The sequence below is a fragment of the Vigna unguiculata genome, chromosome 9 (assembly GCF_037176805.1).
Source record: "Vigna unguiculata cultivar grain cowpea cultivar isolate G323 ecotype 2 chromosome 9, ASM3717680v1, whole genome shotgun sequence".
Classification (NCBI taxonomy): Eukaryota; Viridiplantae; Streptophyta; class Magnoliopsida; order Fabales; family Fabaceae; genus Vigna; species Vigna unguiculata.
In genome coordinates, this window is record NC_140800.1 from 31,598,717 (window position 1) to 31,621,205 (window position 22,489).

General features: G+C 33.6%; 3 protein-coding genes across 4 annotated transcripts; 1 reads left to right on the forward strand and 2 right to left on the reverse strand.

The window, feature by feature from the left end:
- Positions 1-4,223: 4,223 nt before the first annotated feature.
- On the forward strand, positions 4,224-6,260 carry LOC114163838 (uncharacterized). The gene is made up of 2 exons (XM_028048193.2): positions 4,224-4,768; positions 5,964-6,260. The coding sequence occupies exons 1-2, from the start codon at positions 4,484-4,486 to the stop codon at positions 6,192-6,194; spliced, it is 516 nt and encodes a 171-aa protein (XP_027903994.1). The 5' UTR covers positions 4,224-4,483; the 3' UTR covers positions 6,195-6,260.
- Positions 6,261-9,045: 2,785 nt separating this feature from the next.
- LOC114163837 (uncharacterized) lies at positions 9,046-10,776 on the reverse strand. Its single transcript, XM_028048191.2, has 5 exons — positions 10,520-10,776; positions 10,382-10,432; positions 10,174-10,307; positions 9,479-9,570; positions 9,046-9,376 (listed from the first exon to the last, which is right to left on the reverse strand). Exons 1-5 carry the CDS (start codon positions 10,766-10,768, stop codon positions 9,189-9,191), a joined length of 714 nt encoding a protein of 237 aa, XP_027903992.2. The 5' UTR covers positions 10,769-10,776; the 3' UTR covers positions 9,046-9,188.
- Positions 10,777-10,782: 6 nt separating this feature from the next.
- LOC114163836 (E3 ubiquitin-protein ligase RKP) lies at positions 10,783-21,964 on the reverse strand. Of its 2 annotated transcripts, XR_014984327.1 has the most exons (12): positions 21,644-21,964; positions 19,586-21,170; positions 17,911-18,726; positions 16,428-16,588; positions 15,397-15,535; positions 14,976-15,059; positions 13,692-13,973; positions 13,467-13,598; positions 12,956-13,155; positions 12,368-12,572; positions 11,684-12,027; positions 10,783-10,923 (listed from the first exon to the last, which is right to left on the reverse strand). XR_014984327.1 is itself a non-coding variant. In XM_028048189.2 (11 exons), the coding sequence occupies exons 2-11, from the start codon at positions 21,089-21,091 to the stop codon at positions 11,740-11,742; spliced, it is 3,813 nt and encodes a 1,270-aa protein (XP_027903990.1). In that variant the 5' UTR covers positions 21,092-21,170; positions 21,644-21,963; the 3' UTR covers positions 11,300-11,739. The 2 variants fall into 2 exon arrangements, 1 of the variants encoding a protein (XP_027903990.1); XM_028048189.2 differs by lacking the exon at positions 10,783-10,923 and having other exon boundaries at positions 11,300-12,027; positions 21,644-21,963.
- Between the last annotated feature and the right edge of the window lie 525 nt (positions 21,965-22,489).

Consider the following 22,489-nt stretch of genomic DNA (forward strand, 5'->3'; position numbering starts at 1 on the left):
AGATGGCTGCTCCCAACATGCCTGATCCCTTCTTCGCCGACATTGTGGCTATTTTTCCGGGAAATGCATGGCAAACCAATGCAGTGAATAATTCTGTAACATTTCAGGGAACGGGAAACTCTACCATTACTTTTCTCTCTGCTCCGAATGCGCCGATTGTCATCGAAGGACAAATCGGAGTTACCTTTTATTTACCCCCAACAGTCCAAGTGAACCTTATCCATAACATTTTCCCTCTACCTGTTTGAAAGCCAATATATGAGGGAAAAACTGTAAATAAATAATACTTTTTCCCCTTGTAGTATAGGAAATATAAGACGTACTAAACAGTGTAAATATAAAATGCATACAATATTGTAAATATACATATATAAATGTGAATATTTTAAATATAATTATATATCAGTATATTATTTTGCCTCTAAATTTTTATAAGTATATTGTAGAAAATAATAATAATTAAATAAATAAGTAAAAATAAAATAAAAAATTGTCGCCACAAAATCCCACGGGACCTTGTCCAGTAAAAACTTCCACTAATAAAAATTAATGGGTACACCACAAGTTCTCTTAAAAATTCCAATGATAAAAAAAACACTATTCTCTTCACCAACAAAGTGGATAACAAACCCTAATGGACACTTTAAATAAACAATAGAGATAACCTCAATATATGAGATGAGGAATAAAACATTTTCCCTAAGGTAACTTCTTTTCTTTTTTCTTCCTCAATCTTTCTGATGGCTTTTCACCAGAAGCACTCATAACTTCGCTCTCTGTCCCACTCTATTTTTCTCTCTTGTCTCAAACCTGATGCAAGGGTTGCATATTTAAATTTCATAATGGGCCGGGAGCCCATAAAAAAATACCTCATTTTATTTTTCTTAATTAAATCAGTGTGGACCAATAAATTGGTGACCCACCTGACATCCATCTCCTCATTACACTCATCTCTCTCCTCACTATAACGTTTTCTCTAATAGTGGCAAACATGAAGATGGAGCTAGAGGTGATGAGCTTTGTGGTGGTTGACCTTGCCCTATCACTTTAGTGAAGTTCCCCTTTGAAAAGGATTTTAGGGTGTAACTCCCATCTCTTTACCCACATAACTTGATCCTCCAATAGCATTATTGACCAACTTTTCCTCAAAAAGCACTTTGTTACCACCTACCATATCACCTCCATCTCCTACGTCACCTCCACCCTCACCCTTGTCCTATCCTCCATGTAACCATCGTTAGGGTTGCCCCTATAACCACCACCATCAAGCTCATCAACTCAAGACCGACCTCTAAATCCACCACCACCAAAGATAAAGTTGTAGGGAGAGGACATGGAGAGTTGTAGTGAGGAGAGGGTAACGTCATTTGCTATTATTTGTTGTGATAACATTTTACATTCTTTTATAAAGGTTAAGGACAATATTCGTAAACCAATGACAAAATAAAATTTTAGTTAATAATTTGAAGACTAAAAACATATTCAACATTTTTTATAATAGTTAAGAAACTATAAAACTAATTTCAATGTTAAAAAAAATAAATATATAAAATTAGATTCCAAAATATTCTTTAATTTAATTGTTCATATTTATTTTTACCAATAACTTATTTTTAATCACTTAAATTATTTAAAGTATTCAAATAAAATTCATTAAAAATAATTAATGGTAAGTATCTTCAAATTATTATCATAGATGTACTCATCACATTAAATAAAGTACTTGTGTATATCGATATCATTTAAAAGTATTTATTTAGTATATTTTATAAATTTTATCCACAAATTTTTACGTCACTAATTAGATCTTTTGTAAGAAAAAAAATTCAACAAAATCATAATATAATAAACCTGAATAAAGAGAAAAAATAAACTGAAAATCTTTGAATACTAATTTTATAGTAAAAATCTCTTTGGTTAGAATGTAATAAATTTCTTTTGTAAGTGCATGCATTGTTATAAACTAACATTGCATATGAAATCTGCTTACATGTGATCTTACATATTAAATTAATATTAAAACTATGAAATTATAAAGTAATTGTTATTTAAAATGTAAAAATGAAATCGTTTCCTTTTTACTAATACTTTTTATTTGGTGGCTCCAACTTAAATTGTCAAACGACCTATCTATGATGATGAAATATTTTTTAAATGCTTAGGGAGTTGAGGATGTTCTATTTTTGTGAAAATTATCATTCAATTTAATGAAATTGCTTATACTCAATGGTTGTATCTTGATGACTTTAGCTTTCTCTAACCATCAAATAGTTCCTTAGCGATTAAGTAAAATGTATTTTCATATTTGTGATGTACATACAACATTTTCATTTGGTACTAATTTAAACTATTCTTTGTGGTGGTATAACGTTAAGGATGAGCATGTCAATTGTGATACATAAACTTGCATGTTAGTTTATTGGAAAATTTGGAGAGTGGTTTCAACATTTTAATTCACTGCTCTATATAAATTTGTTATGCATAATTTATATAAATAATTGGTATGAGTCAATGTGACTCACATATTGGTTAATTATAAATTGATTTAAAAATAAGTTAAATTAATTTATTTTATAGTTTACTTTTTGGTAAATTAAATATTTTGTAATTCGTTTATTATAGATTAGTGAATTAATAAATTAAGTGGATTAATCATTTATGAATAGTTTATTCCTTCAACTTGTTGATTGGTAAATTAAGTGGATTAACTCGTTTAAGGTAAGGTGATTCACTCTATAATAATGAATTAAGTTAAATAATAATAATAAATTACGTGAATAATCAAAACATTAACGTGTTTTACTAAACATTACTTACGATCAGTAAATTATATTATAGATATAATAAATAAAAATTAAAGTATCGTCTAGGTAATTAAAAATAAATAATAATTATAATAATGAAGTGATAACAAAATTATAAAAGAAAAAAAACTAGTAATAAATTACAAAATTTACTCGATTCCATCCTGCTTAACCAACGAATTAAGTGATTAGAATTCAATTTTGTCTACGTCGAAAAAGTATAATTTTTTCAATTCAACCTTATACTAAAAGTTACAATCGATGAAGTAAATTAGTTCATAAATTTATAACAATCTTAATTAATAATAAACCAAGACAAGACAACTTCTATTATAAAAACACTTACTAGTAAATATTAATCTTTTATTTATTTAATTTATTTGAATTTTACAATAAATGATATATCTCATGGGAGAAAAAAATACAAAATATTATAAAATATACATTTTAAAAGTGATTTTTCTTTTCATATTTTATTTATGTGGGTCACTCTCCACACTAATAGAAATTAATCTAATATTTATTTAGTTCGCTTGGATTTTATTAGTTTAAATATGTTTTTATTTATACTAGGACGAACCAGCAAAGATAGTTCCTAAGTCCCCGAGCCACTTTTTATGACCCACCTTTTATTGGCCAACTAATTCAGATTATAGTCCATATTCTATTTTTGTTACCAAACTTTTTTTTTATACTTTTAAATTTGTAAAATTATGTTATTGTTCTATTGGATTTCAAATAAGTCATAAATTTCCACATTTCAGTAAAGTTATTTATCATTTGTCTATTATTCTTTTTTATTCCTTATCTTTAATAATGATTAGATTAAAAGTAAAATGTTAGTTAAGATAATTAAAGTAACAAAAATTTTAATTTAGGGGTAATTAGAATTTTAGGCATTTGATTCAAATAAGTGATATATATTTATTATTTAATATAAATAAAATAACTGAATTTCACCTTTTATTTAATAATACACTTTAACATTATATTTTAATTAAAAAATTATAATTTACCGAGGCATTTATCTCTATATGATACTTTTGAATAATAATATATATTTTTTACATATCATAAATACTTACATTTTTATTTTATAATTATATACTTTGCATTTTCTATTTAAACAATATTAGTAATAAAATATTTTATGTTAGTTAGTTTACATCGCAAATAACATTTGATTGTAGCTGTAAAAGTTTTAAACTAACAAAAAATAATGATGAAAATCCTATTAATAAATTTGTTATCTAAATGTAATTGACGTAATAATTATCTAGCATTACAAAATTAAGAATCTAAACAGTGTTATATTTTTTAAATTTAGAACATATGCATCACTGTCCCCGGTTCTCACCCACACATGCATGCTTTTTAAAACAAAATCCAGTCGTAAATTAACTTCATTTTTAAACCACACCGTCTTCAAAACTTTCTCATTCTCTCAAAGAACCGTCGAGAAGCGCGTGATGAACGCGCCCCTCGTTCTTTATTTTTTATTGACTTCGTAGTTTTCTTTTCCTTCGCGGAGACAATGGAAGCGCCACTGCGACGTCGTTTGGTTCATTCCTGATGTCTTAATTTGTTCTTTAAACGTTGTGACAGTTGCAATTGGAGCTTTTATCTTTGGTTTCTCTCTCTCGCTTTGATCATCAAAACCCCATGTTCCCAGATTTAACATGTTGGGATTTGGTGAGGAAGAACTCACCGTAGAGAGCAACGCAATTCCATGCCTGATTTTTACTCAGCTACTTGTTCTTCTTCTCCTCTTTGCACTTCTCTTTTTCTTTGTCGTCTTCCCTTTGGATCCCGGCGACAACCTCGTCGCCGCCGACACCACTGCTTCGTCGACCTCTTCCAATTTCTTCCTCTTCGATGCTATTCAGCAGATTGAATTACCGCAGGCTATTCACGATTCATCGCCCTCTCATTCAACGACCACTCTTCAACACCGGTTGCTGCAGGTAACCCATCTTTTCTCTCTTACCAAATTCAAGTTTTATATTTTAATTTTCGCTTTTACTCCAAGGAAAAAGGTCCACGCATTTGTATTTTTTGTTCTTTTGTTAATTTCAACATGTTTATTGTTCCTGGTTGATTGCTTAGTAAAGCTCAAAACTTTATGGAATGTTTTGGAACTCTTATTCTTTCTCTTCTTCTTCTTTTTCTTTTTGTTCGTTCTTTGAGGTTGGTTTTTAGAATCCTGTAACCAAGGTAAAATGTAGATCTGTTTTTCTTTTATTTTATTTTAAAAAAAGAAGTTTAGATGAACTGGGTGAGTCTAGGATCCACCAAGATCATATCTTTACCGAAAATCGAATTCGTTTATTATCAACTGCCCCAATTTTGTTGACTAGTTTGTGTGTGTGTGTATGTTTTTGCCCCTAAATTGGACCATGTTGCATCGTTTAACTGGTAGAGAAAAAAATTGCTTTGTTACACAAACTTGTGCTCATCTTATAGGACACGGTGTAATCCAGCTTTTCTTCGTGTAGATTTGAGTCATTTTATGTTTTCCTTAGGTTGGTATCAGAAAATGGTTATGGTAATTTTGTTCCAGGCGTGCTGCATTTAATATTTGCTATTCTGGGCATGAAATGTTTGATTTTGGGGTTTATTTGTTGTAAGAGATAAGAGAAGTTTGTTGCCGGTCTGGAAGAAATGTTTCTAATAATAAGAAGAAACAAGGGTAGGAGAAAGTGAAAATCGATATGTTTTCTAGTAATATAATTAGTGTTCACCAATATTACACGGTAGCTTATGTGAAATTCTAATTTTGTTTGAATTGTTGTATTTATCATTTCAACATTTGATTTGATAAGAAACCACCGCTTTTATGTGGTCGATTGCTGTTTTTTTGTTAGCTAGTCCTGTGTGTGAGCCTATGTTGACCAACATTATATACTTTTCTTCTCAGAGTACATTAGGCAAGGAAGGGTCAAATAAAGTTTATGCTATACATAAATAGTTCACCCAATTTTCTCAAAACAATGTGGAACAAATCATTTCGTATTAAATTTTTATATACTTTTATTGTTGTTGTTGTACTTTTTCTTATATCTATATATTTGTCTTAAAATGCAAAATTAAGAGTTGATTATGAATAGAAATAGTTGAACTAAGAAGGCATTTGTAGTAACTTTGAGGATGTTTTGACAGGGTGGAGAGAATGTAGTTATAAAAGGAGAAATAACAAGTGGTGCAAGCATGAGGATGGAAGAAGAAGAGATTGTAGAGGAAGAGGATTCAGATTCAGATTCATCATCACTGTATTTTCAGCCATGCCATTATTTTCAGTTAGCCTCGGTAGCATTTCTCAAATGTTTTGGCCTGGATTCTTCATCTGATGCACCTTCAACAAGAACGAGAAGAAAAAGAAAACAGAGCTGATTATAGAAATTATGTCATTCTCATCATTATTAACAATTTCTAAATCAATTCTCTTGTTGCCCTGTAGATTTTATTCTGTCTTGTAGCATAATCATTCGTGCTTAATTTAACAAACTAACACCGTCAATAATTGGGTAAAGAAAAAAAAAAGGTCCCTTACGCACGCAATATCTGATCTAGATACCGCCCCTTAATTTATTTATTGAAAAAACAATGGTGATTATATTCATAGTTGTGGGAATAATTGCAAGCAATTTAATACTAACAGGTCATAAGCCCACCACTTTATTAGGTTGGCTTGATTGTGACTATTTTTAGAATAAATATGTTTTTAGTTAAGTTTGTGGATTTCTATTTTTCTGGTGTTGCTATTTAATATGTTTATTTTTAGAAGAAAAACATGTTTTTTTTTTTAAATTAAATTTGATTGTCTCAAAAAAAAAACTTATAAGTTTAAACAAGTACATTATTATTGATATCGTCCACAAAAATAAACTATGCACATCATTTACTTGTAATAAAAATAAATAACCTTTTTTACTTTTCGCGATTTTTATTCAGAGAAATTTGACGAAACTAAAAATTTAGAAAAGCTTCACATATGTTTTTTAACGAATAACAGGTACTGAATTCACTAAGGATTTTCATAATAAAGTTATATTCACTATTTCATTCAGCCGCAAAAAATTAAAAGGGTACTAATACCTTAACAAGTAAAAAATCTATGCATATAATTTTATTTATACAAATGTAATGGAGATTTTTGTTTCGAGATATAATAATATATTAAGTATGAAGTAGAGATAAATAATTATAATAATAATGAAATGCAAATTTCATTTTTACGAGAAAGCGAATACTCAGATCACACTACAAAAGTTAACGCAAAAATAAGCATTTCATATTCTTAAGAATCAATCATTTTTAAGAGAATGTTTTCATAAAAAGGGCATTAAGCATGAAAATATTTTCGAGCCTATTTAAAAATTTGTTTTTATACCTGCCAAAAAAAACACCTGTATATTTTTTAGTATAATTTCATACATCATGTATATTCCCAGACGTGTGTGTATAAATTATAGCATAGAGCCTAAAGTAAAATTGAGAATCCACAATACACCGTTCCCGAATAGACGTATCATAGAGTCAGCTACAGTGTCACGGTGCATGGTGTATAAGATTATTGCTATGTTCGTTTCTGTGATTTTCTCTTTGAAGCGATTAACGCTACTCATCCATTCTTGTCACTTTGGAGGGGATTTGCAGAGATGGACTGCTATTTTATCATTATATTCTTCTCACGTGCGTCATGATTTCACGTGTCCAGACTTTATTTATTTTTATTTTTTTGGCTTTTACTTGTGTGTTGAAATGAGATAATCGGTTAGGAAATTGATTCTCGTATGTTGTGAGTGAGTGAGGAAATTGATACTCGTATATTGTGAGTGACTGAGGAAATTGATTATGAAACCGATGTAAGTTTGCATGATAGGTGATGTTATATGCATTAGGAATGGGAGAGGAGGAAATCGATTTCTTGAATTTATATATAAATAAATGATATTAATTATAATAATATATTATTTTTATTATAAATGAAAAATAATAATCTTATTTTACTTTATTAAAAAAATATATCAATCACATGAATCACAAATTCTAAAAAAAATATACATATAGGAGGTGTGGACGTTCAAACCCAATTTTTATTGTTACAACACAAAGGTGATACTACTACCATTTACATGCATCCGATGTTAAACAATTAACAAATAACTTTATACGCTTTTTTGACTTATTTGAAGAACAAAGGTACATGTAAGATATAACGCTACACACTACTAAACTAGTGAAATAAAATAAAAAATAAAACTAGGGAAATAATCAAAGAGCAGAGCGAGATAATAGGTAGGAAGTGCTGAGAGGAAGAGTCTCACCATGGAATTGATACCATCCATGCTAATTCATAATAGAACAAGGTGTACTTAATGCCTTAATGCTTTCAGAATTGTGACAGCTGAGGCTTCTTTGCTTGATTTGTACTTAGCCCCTTAATTTCATTGGCATAATTAGTTCTTTAATTATTTAGACCGGCTCGGTTTGATTTTGTATATTATCTTTGTAAATCACTCAATAATATTTCTTTTTAAAGTCAAATCACTTAATAAGTCCATCTCTATAATGAGGTCATTTCTATAATTATTAAAAATATTGAAATCAACCCAAGGGGATAGATGATATTGAGAGATCAATATATTTCCTAATAATGACGCAAAATCAACGACCTTAAAGCGGTTGCTTGCAGGAATCAATACAAGGCTTTTTTGTACTTGCTCGAACAGAACCTAACAAACGCTACAAAAACTTTTCCTTTCCAACCACCAATTACAGCAACCTTACGTTTATTTCAAGAATGGTGCTACCTTGACACTGCTATTGTTTATCTTTCCCATGATTTACTTTCTCGGGTTAAATATGTTTCATTTTCAATTACCACATATTTGGCTTCTTTAAGTTGACTATTCACCTCGTCTTACGACACCGAACACGAAACAGTAATAAGCGCGATGACCAATGATCCAGTTATATTATTTAGATTAGTTTATTTGCAGAACTCATACTTCCCGATATATATTTTATTTAACTGATAAGGGTCGATCGAAGGTGATTTAACATATAATAACAAGGATGAAGTCGACACCAGAAATAGGTCACCACCACATGGTCGCATTTGGTGGTCACCTCCCCGCAATACAGAGAAACGTTTGTATTGCAATGTGTAACTAGCGAATGGAAAAAGTGTATAACAAAACCATCCATGAACAAGTAGAAGATAAAGGACACCGGTCGGTTGACACAACCTACACTCATTTGATATTGTTTTATTAATGGGAGAGTAAGAATACATGTGTCAAATAAGTGTAAGTGTATCAAAGCTATTTTTTTCCGAAGATAAAACCAGTGTACAGTGATGTTGGTTTCCAAGGCAAGATGCTAGCTTGACAATTTTCTACGACCAGAGATAAATTTGAGAGCAAACCTTGAAAATTGGGTGAGCGTGAAAAACATTTGCAACATAGCGCGGCCCTTGACAAGACCCTCTCTCACGCCCCTTGCTGTTCTGGCCACCGCAGGCTCATCACTATCCTCGACTTTCGAATTGATCTTTCCCTGCAATGAAGCTATAACAAAGTGAAAAACATGGAGTAAAACTGCTTTGTTTGCCCGACAAAAAAACTAAAATCACAGGAACCTAACTTAAACAGTCATGATTGGTACGTAACCTGAAGAAGGCATAGTAGTCAAACGGCGAAGCCTCTCCTCCGCCAAGCGAACTGCACGAGTTGAGCTTCGAACACCTTGAGTAATCTCTTGGCTATACCACCCCACACAAGTGAAAGTAGCATTAACATTATAATAGCAACACAAAAAAATTGAAAGAAAAATAAATAAACAAATAAAAGCTTAAACAATTGACTTCAAGTCTTAAACTACCACCAATTTATTCCCTTAAAATTTAAGACGATAGGCTTTAAAATAATCTCTACAATGTCTAATTATTCCCTTAAATATTGAGATTTAATTAATAATAATAATAATATCACATCAAACGTTTTTCTAATTTAGGCTAATGCTATTAATCAATTACACTGTCAGAGACTTATTTGAGACCTTTCCTAGACTTAGAACTACCGTAACATGCTATATATTTAAATCAGCTGTTCATTTCAAGTTTCAGTAACTATTACATGAGTACATATGGATGAGGCTAACAAAAATCGCTACAAAGAGTTGTTCATGTCCTCATTTGCTCTCAGTTTTACACTGGTCATGAAATTTTGAAACGATTATAAGTTGTTAAAAGAGTTTTATGGCGGTGCTAATGGTAATGAAGCTTAATAACAGGGATGTTTTAACAGATATGTATGTGAGTTTTCTTGATTGGGATTAACAGTTTAATGATAAATAACAAAATTACCCTATATCACTGAGCTCTGTGGTTAAGTCACTGATTTCCATGCCGGATAATCGAATAGCGGCCATGGTGTTGGGAAGGTCCTCCCTCGTGGCATCCATCAGCTTCTCCATCGATTCCGCTGCTTTCTTGAAAGCCTTTACATCGCATCACATTCCAGGATCAGAAACTAAGACCTTGCAAAATCAAACAGAAAATCGAGAACACAAACCAGGAGCGTGGGAATCGCGGAGAAAAACAGCCACGTTGCACATACCGCCGTCTGCACGAGACAATAAACACAGGTTTCGTTAATTGAAGAATGATAAGAGATCATATGAGGTTTGTTTAAGGAGAGCGTGAACGGTACCGCGCAGGCAAAGACGTTGAGAACGGTGACGTGGCGGCTGGTGAGGTTCCAGTGTTGGAGCGACGGAGATCCCACTGCGGAGGTGTTATGTGTGGGTTGTACGGTGAAGGAGCAGAAAGGTTGGGGAAGGGAAGAGAGCTTCGTGAATGAGAGACTACGGTGTGAGTGCACGTTGGCGGCGAAAGTGTGCTTCGTGAGTGGAGCTACAGTGCGTGGCCATGAAGCTTGGAATTGCAGAGCACTCGGCATTTCTTCTCTCTGCGAGAAGCATAGAGCGATACAACCAATGAATCAACCATAGCCAGACTGGTTCTTTCTCTCAGAACCGCTTTCTGTACTTTTTGGGCCCCCAAGAAGGAGGTGAATTGTCTAGGACAAGCCCAACTTAAAAAATGGATTACGCCCTACAGGGAAAAGAAAAAGACTCGTGAATCAAACACAGAAATACCAAACACTCCGCACTTTTTATTATTAGTTAACATTTATTAAATGAAAGAGTGGAACCCATATATAATTTAATAATTTCCACAAAAAGCTCCGGACAATAATAAAGAGGGTTAAAATATAAAAGTATTAACTTTAAGTTGAATGGTTTAGAATACAAAAAGAAAATCCATAAGATTTTATATTTTGTTTAAAATATAAGAAACTAAATTTCTGAATTCTCTTGCTCAAATTTGAATTGACTTTAGTTCCTTAGAATTCTAATATATTTTGTAATTTTGTAATTAATTTTGTAATTTATCCCCGTACACCCTCACATGACATTTGTCAAGGAACTTTTTCACCCACATTAATTTTACTGTTTTTTTATAAATTAATCCCCATGCATCTAACCATTTTGCTTTACTACAGTTTGACATCACGACCTTCGAAGCTAATCTAAAGAAAGAAACTTGGATGATCTGTGCCTATCATTTACATCGCATATTTACAACATAATACCCTCTAACATAGCCTACAAAATTCTTAATTCGCCTGTGGCGACTACCCTGTCCATATGAAGAAACACTTCCCCATCAAGAAAACTATTAACTCCTATCCGATTACACCCTGCCCCCTCTTTTTTTCTTCTCCCTTTCTTCCTTTTCTGTTTTCCTTTACAGTTACTAGCCATTTCTGTATATATGAAGTTCACAAATAAGCAAATAATGAGTTACTGACTGGCTGACTTCCACCAGGAACCAAGCAACCAAAAAAGAAGCTCCCTAGCCCATCTTCTAACCAATTTTGCTAACACTTGTCACTGTTGCGTTGCAAAAGAAACATCTCTGGCAGTTCAAAAGGTGCCTGGTTATACAGCCATAGCAAGACTTGTGTGAACAAGGTGCAATTTGGGCATCTGCTTCACATGCATAACATATGCAGCACAACCTATCATCAAGATCTGTATCTCCCACACTATCCACTTTACCATGTGGTAATACTGTGCGGCAAGTAAGGAGACTAAGAAAATTCTCTAGCTGCTCATATTTTGCTACATAAGCTTCCCCTCGAAAGGATCCATCCTGACAAAATCAAACAGTAGTGTCAAAAGATCAAGAGAAAACTAAAATCGTGACATGTACAGGAACTACCAACTTTTAGACAGCTCATTTATCATTTGAAATTGTTAGGTTATATTATAGACACAAGAAATAAACTTTTAATATTGTAATGCAAATCTGCAAAACTGTGACGGATTTCTATCAATGAACTTTAATGGTTGACTTTATTCATAATTTAGTATTAGATAGCATCAAATTAAATTTTTCAAAAAAACTGGGTAAAACGCGCGTCAGAAAGAAAAACATTACATTCCAAATACCAGGGAATCAAGAACATAGATTAAGTGTGGCAACAACTAACCCAGTTATAATCCAGAAGATACTGGAATCCATACTGAACAGTATCTGGACAGTCCATGCTTGCGAAAACATCTAAAAGATCATTGTTTTCTCGATATTCTTCAGAATTTGTAGCATCCAATAAATTTAAGATGATCCCTACTAGAGGGGCCAATATCATGCCTCGGTTTATTTTTTCTGGAGATTGACTATGCCGTCTAACGGACCTGAAAAGAAATAAGAAAGAGGGCAGCCTCATTAAAAATCAAATGATAAAATATATTTTCATTTGATTCCAAATTCTCGAGGAACCTTGGACTATCAGTTTCTCATGAAACAATATCAGTGCGTGAGGAAGGGGTACATTAAGTTCTGGTATTTTTAAATTGTTACATATCGTTAAGATATTATTAGTTACAATATTTTATGTTAGTTACAATATTATGTGTAGTTGAACTTAGTTCATATTTTTCTTTATTATTTTTCATTATAAATATATTATCCTATATTTTTTTTTTACACAAAGGGAATTAACCCTAAACCTAATTTTCCCTATTTTCAAATGGTATTTAGAGTCAGGGTTTTCTGAAGTCATGGGATTGAAACTTACAAGTCAAAGAATTCAGCATCGGCAGCAGAAGTAATGTGATTTAGGATAAATACAACCAACTCGGTTAACCTTCGTAAGTTAGTGTCTGGTCCAGACAGGAATGCTTGAGGAATCTCACGAGTGCAGAACTCCAGAATCCTTGCAAGATTACATGAAAGATCAAATATGACACAACATTTCCTTTGCTGAAACTCTATTACCTGAGTAAGAAGTGTTGCAACAGTATATTATTGGAATGGATATATCAAACTCTGAATTAGTCAAGCTATCATTCTAATTATAGAAACCATTTCAATCTTATGCACACGATGACTTGAAATGAACCCAAAATAGAAAAAGGACCAGCTACAAAAGTAACCACATAAGAAACTGGAATCGCAGAACCTATGTAGAATATGTAATACTGTTACTGAACTCTAACTCAGAACCACAAGAAGAAGACCCTTCTTCTGGTTTAGGATCCTAAAACCAAGATTCAAATTTAGTGAAGGATGGAAAAATGTATTCATACCTGGTACTTTTCTTGCATTTCTCGAACAGAAACTGAAAATTCAGTCATGGTCCAGCTTAGCGTATTGAACAGTCGGTTTAGAAAAGATGAAAACAATCCTTCATCACTCATGCAAGCTTCCCTCAGCAACCTCTGCATTGCATCAAGAGTCAAGGGGGCAACTTTATGATGAGAAATTGATCCAAGCAAAAACTACCCGGTACCAAAATGAGTTTGTTAACATACTTGAAAAAGAACTGATGATGAAGATGATTCTCCATTCTTTGAAAAACTGAAACCAGAACCCTTGCATAATCGTAAGAGTATGTTCGTCACTGGTATCCAAGATCTGTTATCAAATGCTGATAATAAAGCCTTCGGCATCCTTTGGGTGGCTGCCTCATTGCTCTCAAAGGTAGCCAAATATTCCCTGTACTGCACCAGGACAGATATAGACTGAAGAAGAAGGTCCCTGAGATCTGCACTTGATATTCTTGGATCATTGAAATGGGTAACTACAAAGGTGACCTAGTAAAAAAATATGAATGAACGATTTAGAACCCATGAGAGGAGCACTGATTGAAACTGATCTATCTGGGAAGTAGCCGCATTAAAAACAAAGGTTCATGAATTTTTCAGATTCATGTATGATGCTTTATCTCTTGTACATAAGGAGTTCACTTATGTGTGTGTGTGTGTGTGTGTAATTTAGAACAAATCGGTGTGTATTTGATTGAAAAATTTATTCTCAAAACCCACCACTAGATTGAAAATTCCTTGTACATAGATTACAAAAATAAAGATTGATCCAAAATTATTTACGCCCTATTTAAATACATCAAAATTAACGTGATAAATACTTCTTAAGGTATACATATCAATATGAATCATTTGACCACCCTCTTATTGCTCATTTTTTTTATCAATTTTAACACACAATCAAGTATATGGTTATAATCCAAAAGTTGGATTGAAAAAAGTATATTTTGTAAGAAGTTATTGTTAGTGTAATAGTTGGCGTTAGTTGTTATTCATAGTGAAATGGTTGGTGTAAGTTATACCGATGTCACTTGGTCCATCTTCACTTTTCCTATCAGAAATTCCTATCACTTTTTCATCCACTAGTTCTCAGGTCACCCAATACCCAAATGCAAGGTTTACAAGCATCGAGCCCTTAAGCACATGTTTGTAAGACTCGTTATAATAGTAAGATGAACACACAAATCTTGATTCTCATTTGAGATCTTTTTATGTTGCTTATAATTAACTTCAATTGTTACACACACATCTGTGCATGGAGTGTCTTGATGTTCTGTGTTATTTTATATTAGACATGTAAAAGTGCCTACATAGTAGTCTGTACTTTTAATATATTATCATGTAAGTCCAAAAATTTACTCTAAGAAATTTGATTAGTTCTGTAAAATCAAATGTCATTTACTAAAGATCAAGAAACAAATATCAGGTATAATTTATTTATATAATAAATAGGAAAAAAGGAGAAGAAGGGATTGAAAGGGTGATGCATACAAATGAAGTAAGTCCTCTCTTTATGAAAATTGTGGATGGAACAAAGGGGGGATCACTTTTCCGCAACACATGAAAGCAATCAACCTGTACGGGTATGAAGGAGAAAATATTTATGTTAAGATAAGTTGTATATGATTATAAGAATGATAAGAAAAATTTTAATAAATAATGCAAATTAAACAAGGTTAATGTGTGACTACCAAACCAAATTTAAATTTTTTTGTTTTTTCTAATATGACTCTTTCCCTCTTAGTCCCAGAACAACGTGTCAGACAACCAATCTAATATGTTTGACACATAAGAAACGGGAAACCCCAAAAAAGGGTATTAAACTCAATAACTAGTGAAGATGTTCTGTACTCTACAACTGAATAAATTAAAACTGCCGTTAAATCTAAATCAATGATAAGTGCTTATTTACCAAAGCTTCCAGATAATATTCAGGGATGTATATAAACACTGAATCCATGTTGCTAAGAACCAGTAGCAACTGGACAACCCACATGCACATTGCATACATTCCTCTCTGCTTCCACCGTGAAAATAAAGAGATGCGGTACCTGTAAAGAAAGAAATCAACCCAAAAAACAAGTCTGTAAGAGAAACATCAACGATGTACATACTAGGATTTTTTTCTAAGGATATTAGCATTTGAGAAGCATCCAGAAAGCTAGACTGAAACAGAACATTATATATTACAATATAAATTCCTAAATTTCTACAGTTCAACTTCAAATGAAACAGAGGTATCCATAAAACACTGATACCTTTCAATCAGAATATAAAGAATTATTGATTACAATAATTAACAACAAAATTTAAAATCTGAAACTCAAAACACAATTTTGAAATTAGCTAATGAGTTTCTCAAAGTAAACAGCAAACTGACAACAAAGTTTAGACTGATGCAATTTATTGCAAGCCATAAAGTACATCTTGGAACCTTCGGCATAGCAAGAGTTTCATGAAACATGAATGCACATATGAAACAGAATAAAGAAACACATAATTTTTTAGAGCATAGTCCTGCTGTTTCCAAAATAAGAACTATATTTAAATTCTTCCAAAGTTATGTTCAACAACTTTCTCTTTATCAGAACTAGTTTAACTCTGTAACTAAGGATCCAATAAACCAAAAATGTAAATAAAGTGGTGAAGAGAAAGGAAATGGATTATTAACAAACTAAATCAACCAGTGCCTTCGTTATTAACATAACAGGAATAAGTACCACCCAAATTTTGAAAAAGTAAAAAACACTTGCACACCGTTGTCATCCAAATGAAAGTTATCAAATTAAATTAACAATTAGATAATAAGAAATTAGAACAAAATTTCAACCTAATACCTTTTGGAAGATGTAGAATGCCAATTCAAAAACAAAAACCTTATAAGGGAAAGAATAAAAAAATGAGACAAATAAGCCTAAGTGCTACCTCTCATGGTCATCTTACCAAGCACAATGCCTAACACAATCAATAACCTCTTCTCTATATCCATTTCGAACTTCTTTCAAATGCTTCAATTGCTCACTGCAAGCTCGCTCTCGTATTTGCTTATCAGTTTCCTCCAAAAGGGAAATTGACTGTGTCTGATGAGTCATGTAGTATGATGCCTACAAAAATATGAAGAATAAAATTCACATCTCTTTTCATTTATTCCGTATAATTTAAATGATATTGAAAATCAATAGTGGTTACAAATTTCAAAATTATACCACCTAAAATGAGGATGAATATAACAAAATTCAAGGCTGGGCACTAGAGTAAGATTACTTCTGGGTTAGGATATCAGCGTAAAGAAAAATCAAATTTATATTACCAAAAAAACATTTTGTAGGATGCTTTTTCATAAAATTCACCATGAGATGAAAAATGTCTTCTGAAAATCAGGCTCAGAAAACTTTTCATACCCACCATAATATATGGAGATAGTAGGTATAAGAGGATAAAGATATCTCAGCATGCTCATAACTTGATACTAGCCTCGCCTCATGGTTCAAAAATATCATTATTAAAATTTGAGGTACGAACCTAACTCAATCCTATAAAACCAACATGTAAGACGAAGATTATTCAACTTTTATAAGTTTTATTTGACATGGAATTAAACCACCACCACTGAGACAGCAATTAAGGCCACACTAAATAGACCACAAGTAAGGCAGCTTCCCAACCCTGCCCCTACGACAAGAGCTATTGGCCTAAAAAGCACCGCAAATCTAGGTGACCCTACAATAAATCTAGAATAGACTCCAATACCACATAGAATTTGGGTTTAAAGCCTAACTCAACCCCACAACCGAATTACAAGATGAGAATTGTCCAAGCTTTATATGCTCTATTTTAGCCATGTCACAAGTCAATGTGGGACTAAACCCCCATCCTTGAGGCAACAATTAAGTAGCCCCGAAAGAAGCCATTACTAAGGCAGGCTAGGAGTGACAGCAATTAAGGCAACTTTCCAACAACCATTAACTGACTTCTGGTATGAATTATCAGCAAACAGGTACCCCATTTAAATTCTTTCCATACAGGCGAAATCAAAGACAAAGGAGGTGGGCGTATGTGAGTTTAATTTAGGTAAGGAAAGGTACGTTTAAGACTTCAATGCATATCCAGTTTGATTAATTTGGGGAGAAAATTTGCTTCTACTTTTCAAAAGTTCATTCAGTAAGATTTTAATTATAAGCTACTTAGGACTCAAAAATAAACAAATACAAACACACACCAAGTCATAAAATAAGTTTTAGACCCATTTTGAATGATATTGAGTGTCATTAGTCATTGCTGATTTGGAAGCAAGTTTTTCGTGCCACAACTCCTTTACATATTTATCTTTCTCAATCTTTAGGAAAAGTTCAGGCATTTTAGAGAAAACCATCCTGGTCACTGTCAAAACTTGAGATTACAATAAATTTTGCACGCATGAAATTACCTGCTTAAAATTTGGAGCAAGACCAACATGATACAACCATAGCAAAGCATCAAGTAGCTCTTCTTCTCGTAGTGTAGCTGTAGAGATATTAGTATCCTTTGGTACAGACTTCATATGGAGCACTTGGCGGTAACCATACTCAGGTTCAGATTGATCACTGGGGCTAGGTTTATCAGTTATCTCATCATTCAAAGTCCCATCACTGCATTCCGCAGTGACATGAGCAGGTCTCTCTGGAATAGAGCTACAATGACCGCGAGAACCTTTGGCCAGATATTTAGCAGGAACCTTGAAGTTCCTTGTAAAATCAGAATCATAACTAGAGCAACAGCATGGTTTCTGCCTGGTTGAATGAGTGACCCTGGTTTCTTCATTATCCATGCAACCTTCATCCCATTGAATCACTTCCATTTCATGATCAAATGTTGGGTGTAGCTTTGATAAATGGCTATAGGATCCCCCAAGCCTGGAAATATCAGCTCTATGGGGATCACTTTTAAGAAATAAATGAACAGGAAAGCTTTGCTCACCACCTCTATGAAGGAAACCAACATCTGTTTTGCAGCTCTTTAACCAGCCACAGATATCACCCAAGGCAAATCCTTCGGATAAAAAATGGAGTACAACTGTGTAAATAGAAACAAGAACCGAGTTGCTAGAAACTCCAGGAGGAGGAATATTTCGTTCTGCTCCTCTGTTCTTCAGTAGAAGGCTCTGTAAAAATGTCCTAAATACTGCTCCAGGTAGCTGGGGAGGATTTGTAGGTGGTATAAATTGTATCACTAAGCGACAAAGGTCCCTGTGCTTCTCCTCAATCTACATTTGAACTAGGCATGCTCAGAAATGTCCGAAACAATGAAAGGAGTATCCAATAGCACAATAGGTTACAGAATTTTACCCTCAAATGATAATAAAGATTAGGTAAATGAAAAATTCCTTCTATTTTATAGAAAATTCAGATAGCCTTAATTTACCATACCGCTTATCCCCAATCCCAATGCCATGTCTGGCAGAATTATGATGGAGAAGAATATTGTGAAATGAAATTGAAAAGGCTTTCATAATAAATATTTTGCTCAACCTTGTATCTTGAGAAGTAACATAAAACACACATATTCACCAATTAGATCACATGATAATTTGTATAAATTAAGAGGGAATTGAATTCAGCTTATAAGATTTGACCTCATAATCACCAGTAAACTTAGAAAAAATTACTCTCGTTTTCATTCAACTTCATGTACATATGACAGATCACAGCATTTTTGCAGTGATCTCAGAACACTGACGCACATTCCCCTACACTCATTGACCCATATAGGACTTACGATTGAGAGAGAAAAAATGTTACTAAAGGAAGGAAAACCTTCATCTAGGCACAGAAAGGTACAATAAACCGTATGCAACTCTTACAATTCCTTCTAACACTCTCCTCTTACTTTTCATTACCATCCTACTCCATCAACCATTACAATGCAATAGATAATTTTACTTAACAGGTTAAGTAATTTCAATGCCTTGTTGAAAAATATACATAATTATTGTACACAGATACTTGTCAGTTAAATTGTTTGCTTATTACTTCTTCAAAGTTCAAGAGAAACAGTGAGGTATTCATTCTCATTCAGACATAATAACTAAAACCGAAGTTAGGTCAAAGAGAGAAAGAATTTACCTTGTTGACTGATTCAGACAAAGCTGTGGTTGTCAACATCATGTTACCTTCATAAGATGCATCTTCACACGAACCAGGCCACCAAACAGTTGGTATCATGAAGTCGAGATCATGTTTGTTTGGAGTCTTTTGTGAAAGAAAACCTTCAAACACGAATTCAAAATCGGGTGACTTCCACCAAAGCACCATAAGTTCCTCTCGTCTTAGTAGATGACATGCCAATGCAAGGTGAGAATATGATCCAGAGTAAGGACATTCAGTTAAAATTAATAAGGCTATTTTACAACCAAATGAAAGAGCATTTAGGATGTGTTTAAATAGCACATGGGATCCTTCAAATTGTAGCATAACCTCAACTACTTTATCCAAGCTTGAGTAATCATGGGGTGCATGCAAACCAAAAACATCAAACATGAACGACAACAGTGGACCCCAAGCCACATATTCTGTGATCCCAACATCTGCTTCAAGTATGGAGAATAATTCCTCGCATATAGCATAAGAAGCAGGATGGAAAATTTCTTCCAATGAATCAAACCTCTTCACTCTTCTCAATTTCTGAACTAGGGAATGATCAGCTCGTTCCACTGAATGCATGTCCAACAGTCTTGACCAGCATTGCAGCAATTGGGTGACAAAGTAGTTCTTACAGGGGGGAGCCTGAAGAGGAAGGTAGCCCTCAATTGGATACTTAAAGGGTCGAGCTCCAAAGTTTAACTCACATCTTTCACCCTGGGAAAGAGAAACAGCTGGATAATAACCAAAACCAGGACCCATTTTTCGAATTCCTTGGAATGCCACCCCAAGTGAATTACCATTCCTGTAGAATAATATTTCATCTCGATCTAAATCTATACAACATCCAATGATGTCACCAACAACCCATGACTGTCCATATGTCTCAGCATCCTTGTTCCACTTGCTAACTCGCCTCCCATCATAAGCATATGAATCATCGGCATCACCAACACCTTTATGGTCAGTGAAAGGGCAAGAAAGAGTGGCCCAACCAAGTTGCTGTATGCCAGATGTTTCCAACATAACTTCATACATCCATTTTCCCTTCCAAACACAAGCACTAGCCCTGGCACTACTGAACATTGCCATGCTCTCTATAAGAAAAGGTGACTTGATAACTTTAATATCACCGCAGATGCTGGATTCTTCTAGGCCTATAATATCAGGCCCGTTACCACTTTTACCATTAATATAACAAACTCCATCACTTTCACTATAAGAATCACTTAATTTCACATTATATCTTGAGAAATCATTTCTAATGACAGAGTGAATACAACCACGATCAACCGGACCAGTCAAAGAATTGAGTGATCTGTTTGGGAGGCCAAATACATACTCAAGGGTTCGCTCCACCGATTGCTGACCCAAATCGTCACAGCAAGAAAGTAACCGAGTTTTTGGCAAATTTTTCTTACCGTCCTCACCATTCAATATCACAGCCAGACCAGCAGAAAACCCACCAACTCGCGGGCTCTCTTCACCCATTTGTGACACACTCAGAGCACTATCCCTCAACTAGCCCGAAGCCAGCTGAAAGCTTTTCCAAATTCAAATCCCCGTTCAACTGTCACAAAGTCAATTAAGCTCGCTAAGTATTCGTGATCCATGCTCAAAAACAAAAACCAATAGTACAAACGCTTTGGGGCCAAAATTCACAACACCCAACAACAGGAGAGAAATCTAAATAGTAGCCAAAACTTTAACATGAACGGGCACCAATTCAAAAACAAACAAAAAAACAAGTTCACTTTTTTCTCATATCCCACAACAACAACAAATCCCAACAAGTACAGAAAATTCCAAAAAAAAAACTAACACCAGTTTTCCCGGGAAATAAACAGAGAGAGAGAGAGAGAGAGAGAGAGAGAGTTACAGGGAAGAAAAAAAACTTGGTGATAAGGATAAATTTTTAAAATGTTGAAAACTGTAAGGCGCCCCTCAAATTGAACCAAACAGCGTTACCTCCAAATAACATGAAAAGGCTTCGAAGTTGGTATTATTAATTAAAGAAATGATTAATTTAAAACGGAAACTTACAGAAAACGCTCATGCTAAGGCGCGAGAAAAGGCGGCGGAAGGTTGCTAGGGTTTTGCAGGCTCCATTGCTTCGAGATTCGATGACAGCAACAGACTAGAACAGTGATACGAGAAAAATGGGACGTGGAATTTTCCGAGGGAGAAACCGTATTTGATGTTGTTATTTTTATAATTGATTATGATTCTGTTTTTTTGGTAATAATGATTTTGGCCAAAAAGTTTGGGGGTAAAGGCGAAGAAGCGAAGGAAGCAGAAGAAGCTGAAGCGAAGCCGTGGGCGCTGAGTCGAACCGAACCGAACCGCAGCGAATGGAGTTGCGACTGACACGTGTCGAGGAAGGGAGCGGTTGGTTAATAAGTTGGCTGGTGAGTTGACGGGTAATGATACCGGCAACTGGAAGAATAGGGACCACCCGTTGTAGGAAATGGGAGTGGTGGACAACATTGTTGTTGGGTCAATTATACGTTTCACTACACTTCGACTCAGGGCACATATTCGGTTTCCACATGAAAAGATACCCTATACAGTTTTAACCAATAATAATTCAATTCAATATTTAATTATTTCTTTTATAAAGGATACACCAAATGAAATTTCATTATTATACAAAAATACCAAATATTTTTCAATTTCAGGTTACGTATTTTATGACTTTATCATATACAAAATTTTCTGGAAATGAAATGCAGTGCTCTGGATTTTTTAAACACCTGCATTAAGTGAAGTTAATAATCATAAAACGCATTTATGGAGTTTTGCTTATTTATGGTTTTTATTAAAAACAACTGTAAGTCCCAAAATGTCTTTAAAACTTATTTAAAAATATTTTTCAGTTTGTTACTTTAA

Coding starts and splice junctions, on each gene's coding strand:
- LOC114163836 (XM_028048189.2), bottom strand. CDS start 21,091: ATGGGTGAAGAGAGCCCGCGAGTTGGTGGGTTTTCTGCTGGTCTGGCT. Junction 15,536..16,427: donor TGTGTTAGGCATTGTGCTTG/GTAAGATGACCA, acceptor CTTTCTTTACAG/GTACCGCATCTCTTTATTTT. Junction 13,599..13,691: donor CATCATCAGTTCTTTTTCAA/GTATGTTAACAA, acceptor GATGCAATGCAG/AGGTTGCTGAGGGAAGCTTG.
- LOC114163837 (XM_028048191.2), bottom strand. CDS start 10,768: ATGCCGAGTGCTCTGCAATTCCAAGCTTCATGGCCACGCACTGTAGCT. Junction 10,433..10,519: donor TCAACGTCTTTGCCTGCGCG/GTACCGTTCACG, acceptor TGTCTCGTGCAG/ACGGCGGTATGTGCAACGTG. Junction 9,377..9,478: donor GACTACTATGCCTTCTTCAG/GTTACGTACCAA, acceptor ACTTTGTTATAG/CTTCATTGCAGGGAAAGATC.
- LOC114163838 (XM_028048193.2), top strand. CDS start 4,484: ATGTTGGGATTTGGTGAGGAAGAACTCACCGTAGAGAGCAACGCAATT. Junction 4,769..5,963: donor TTCAACACCGGTTGCTGCAG/GTAACCCATCTT, acceptor ATGTTTTGACAG/GGTGGAGAGAATGTAGTTAT.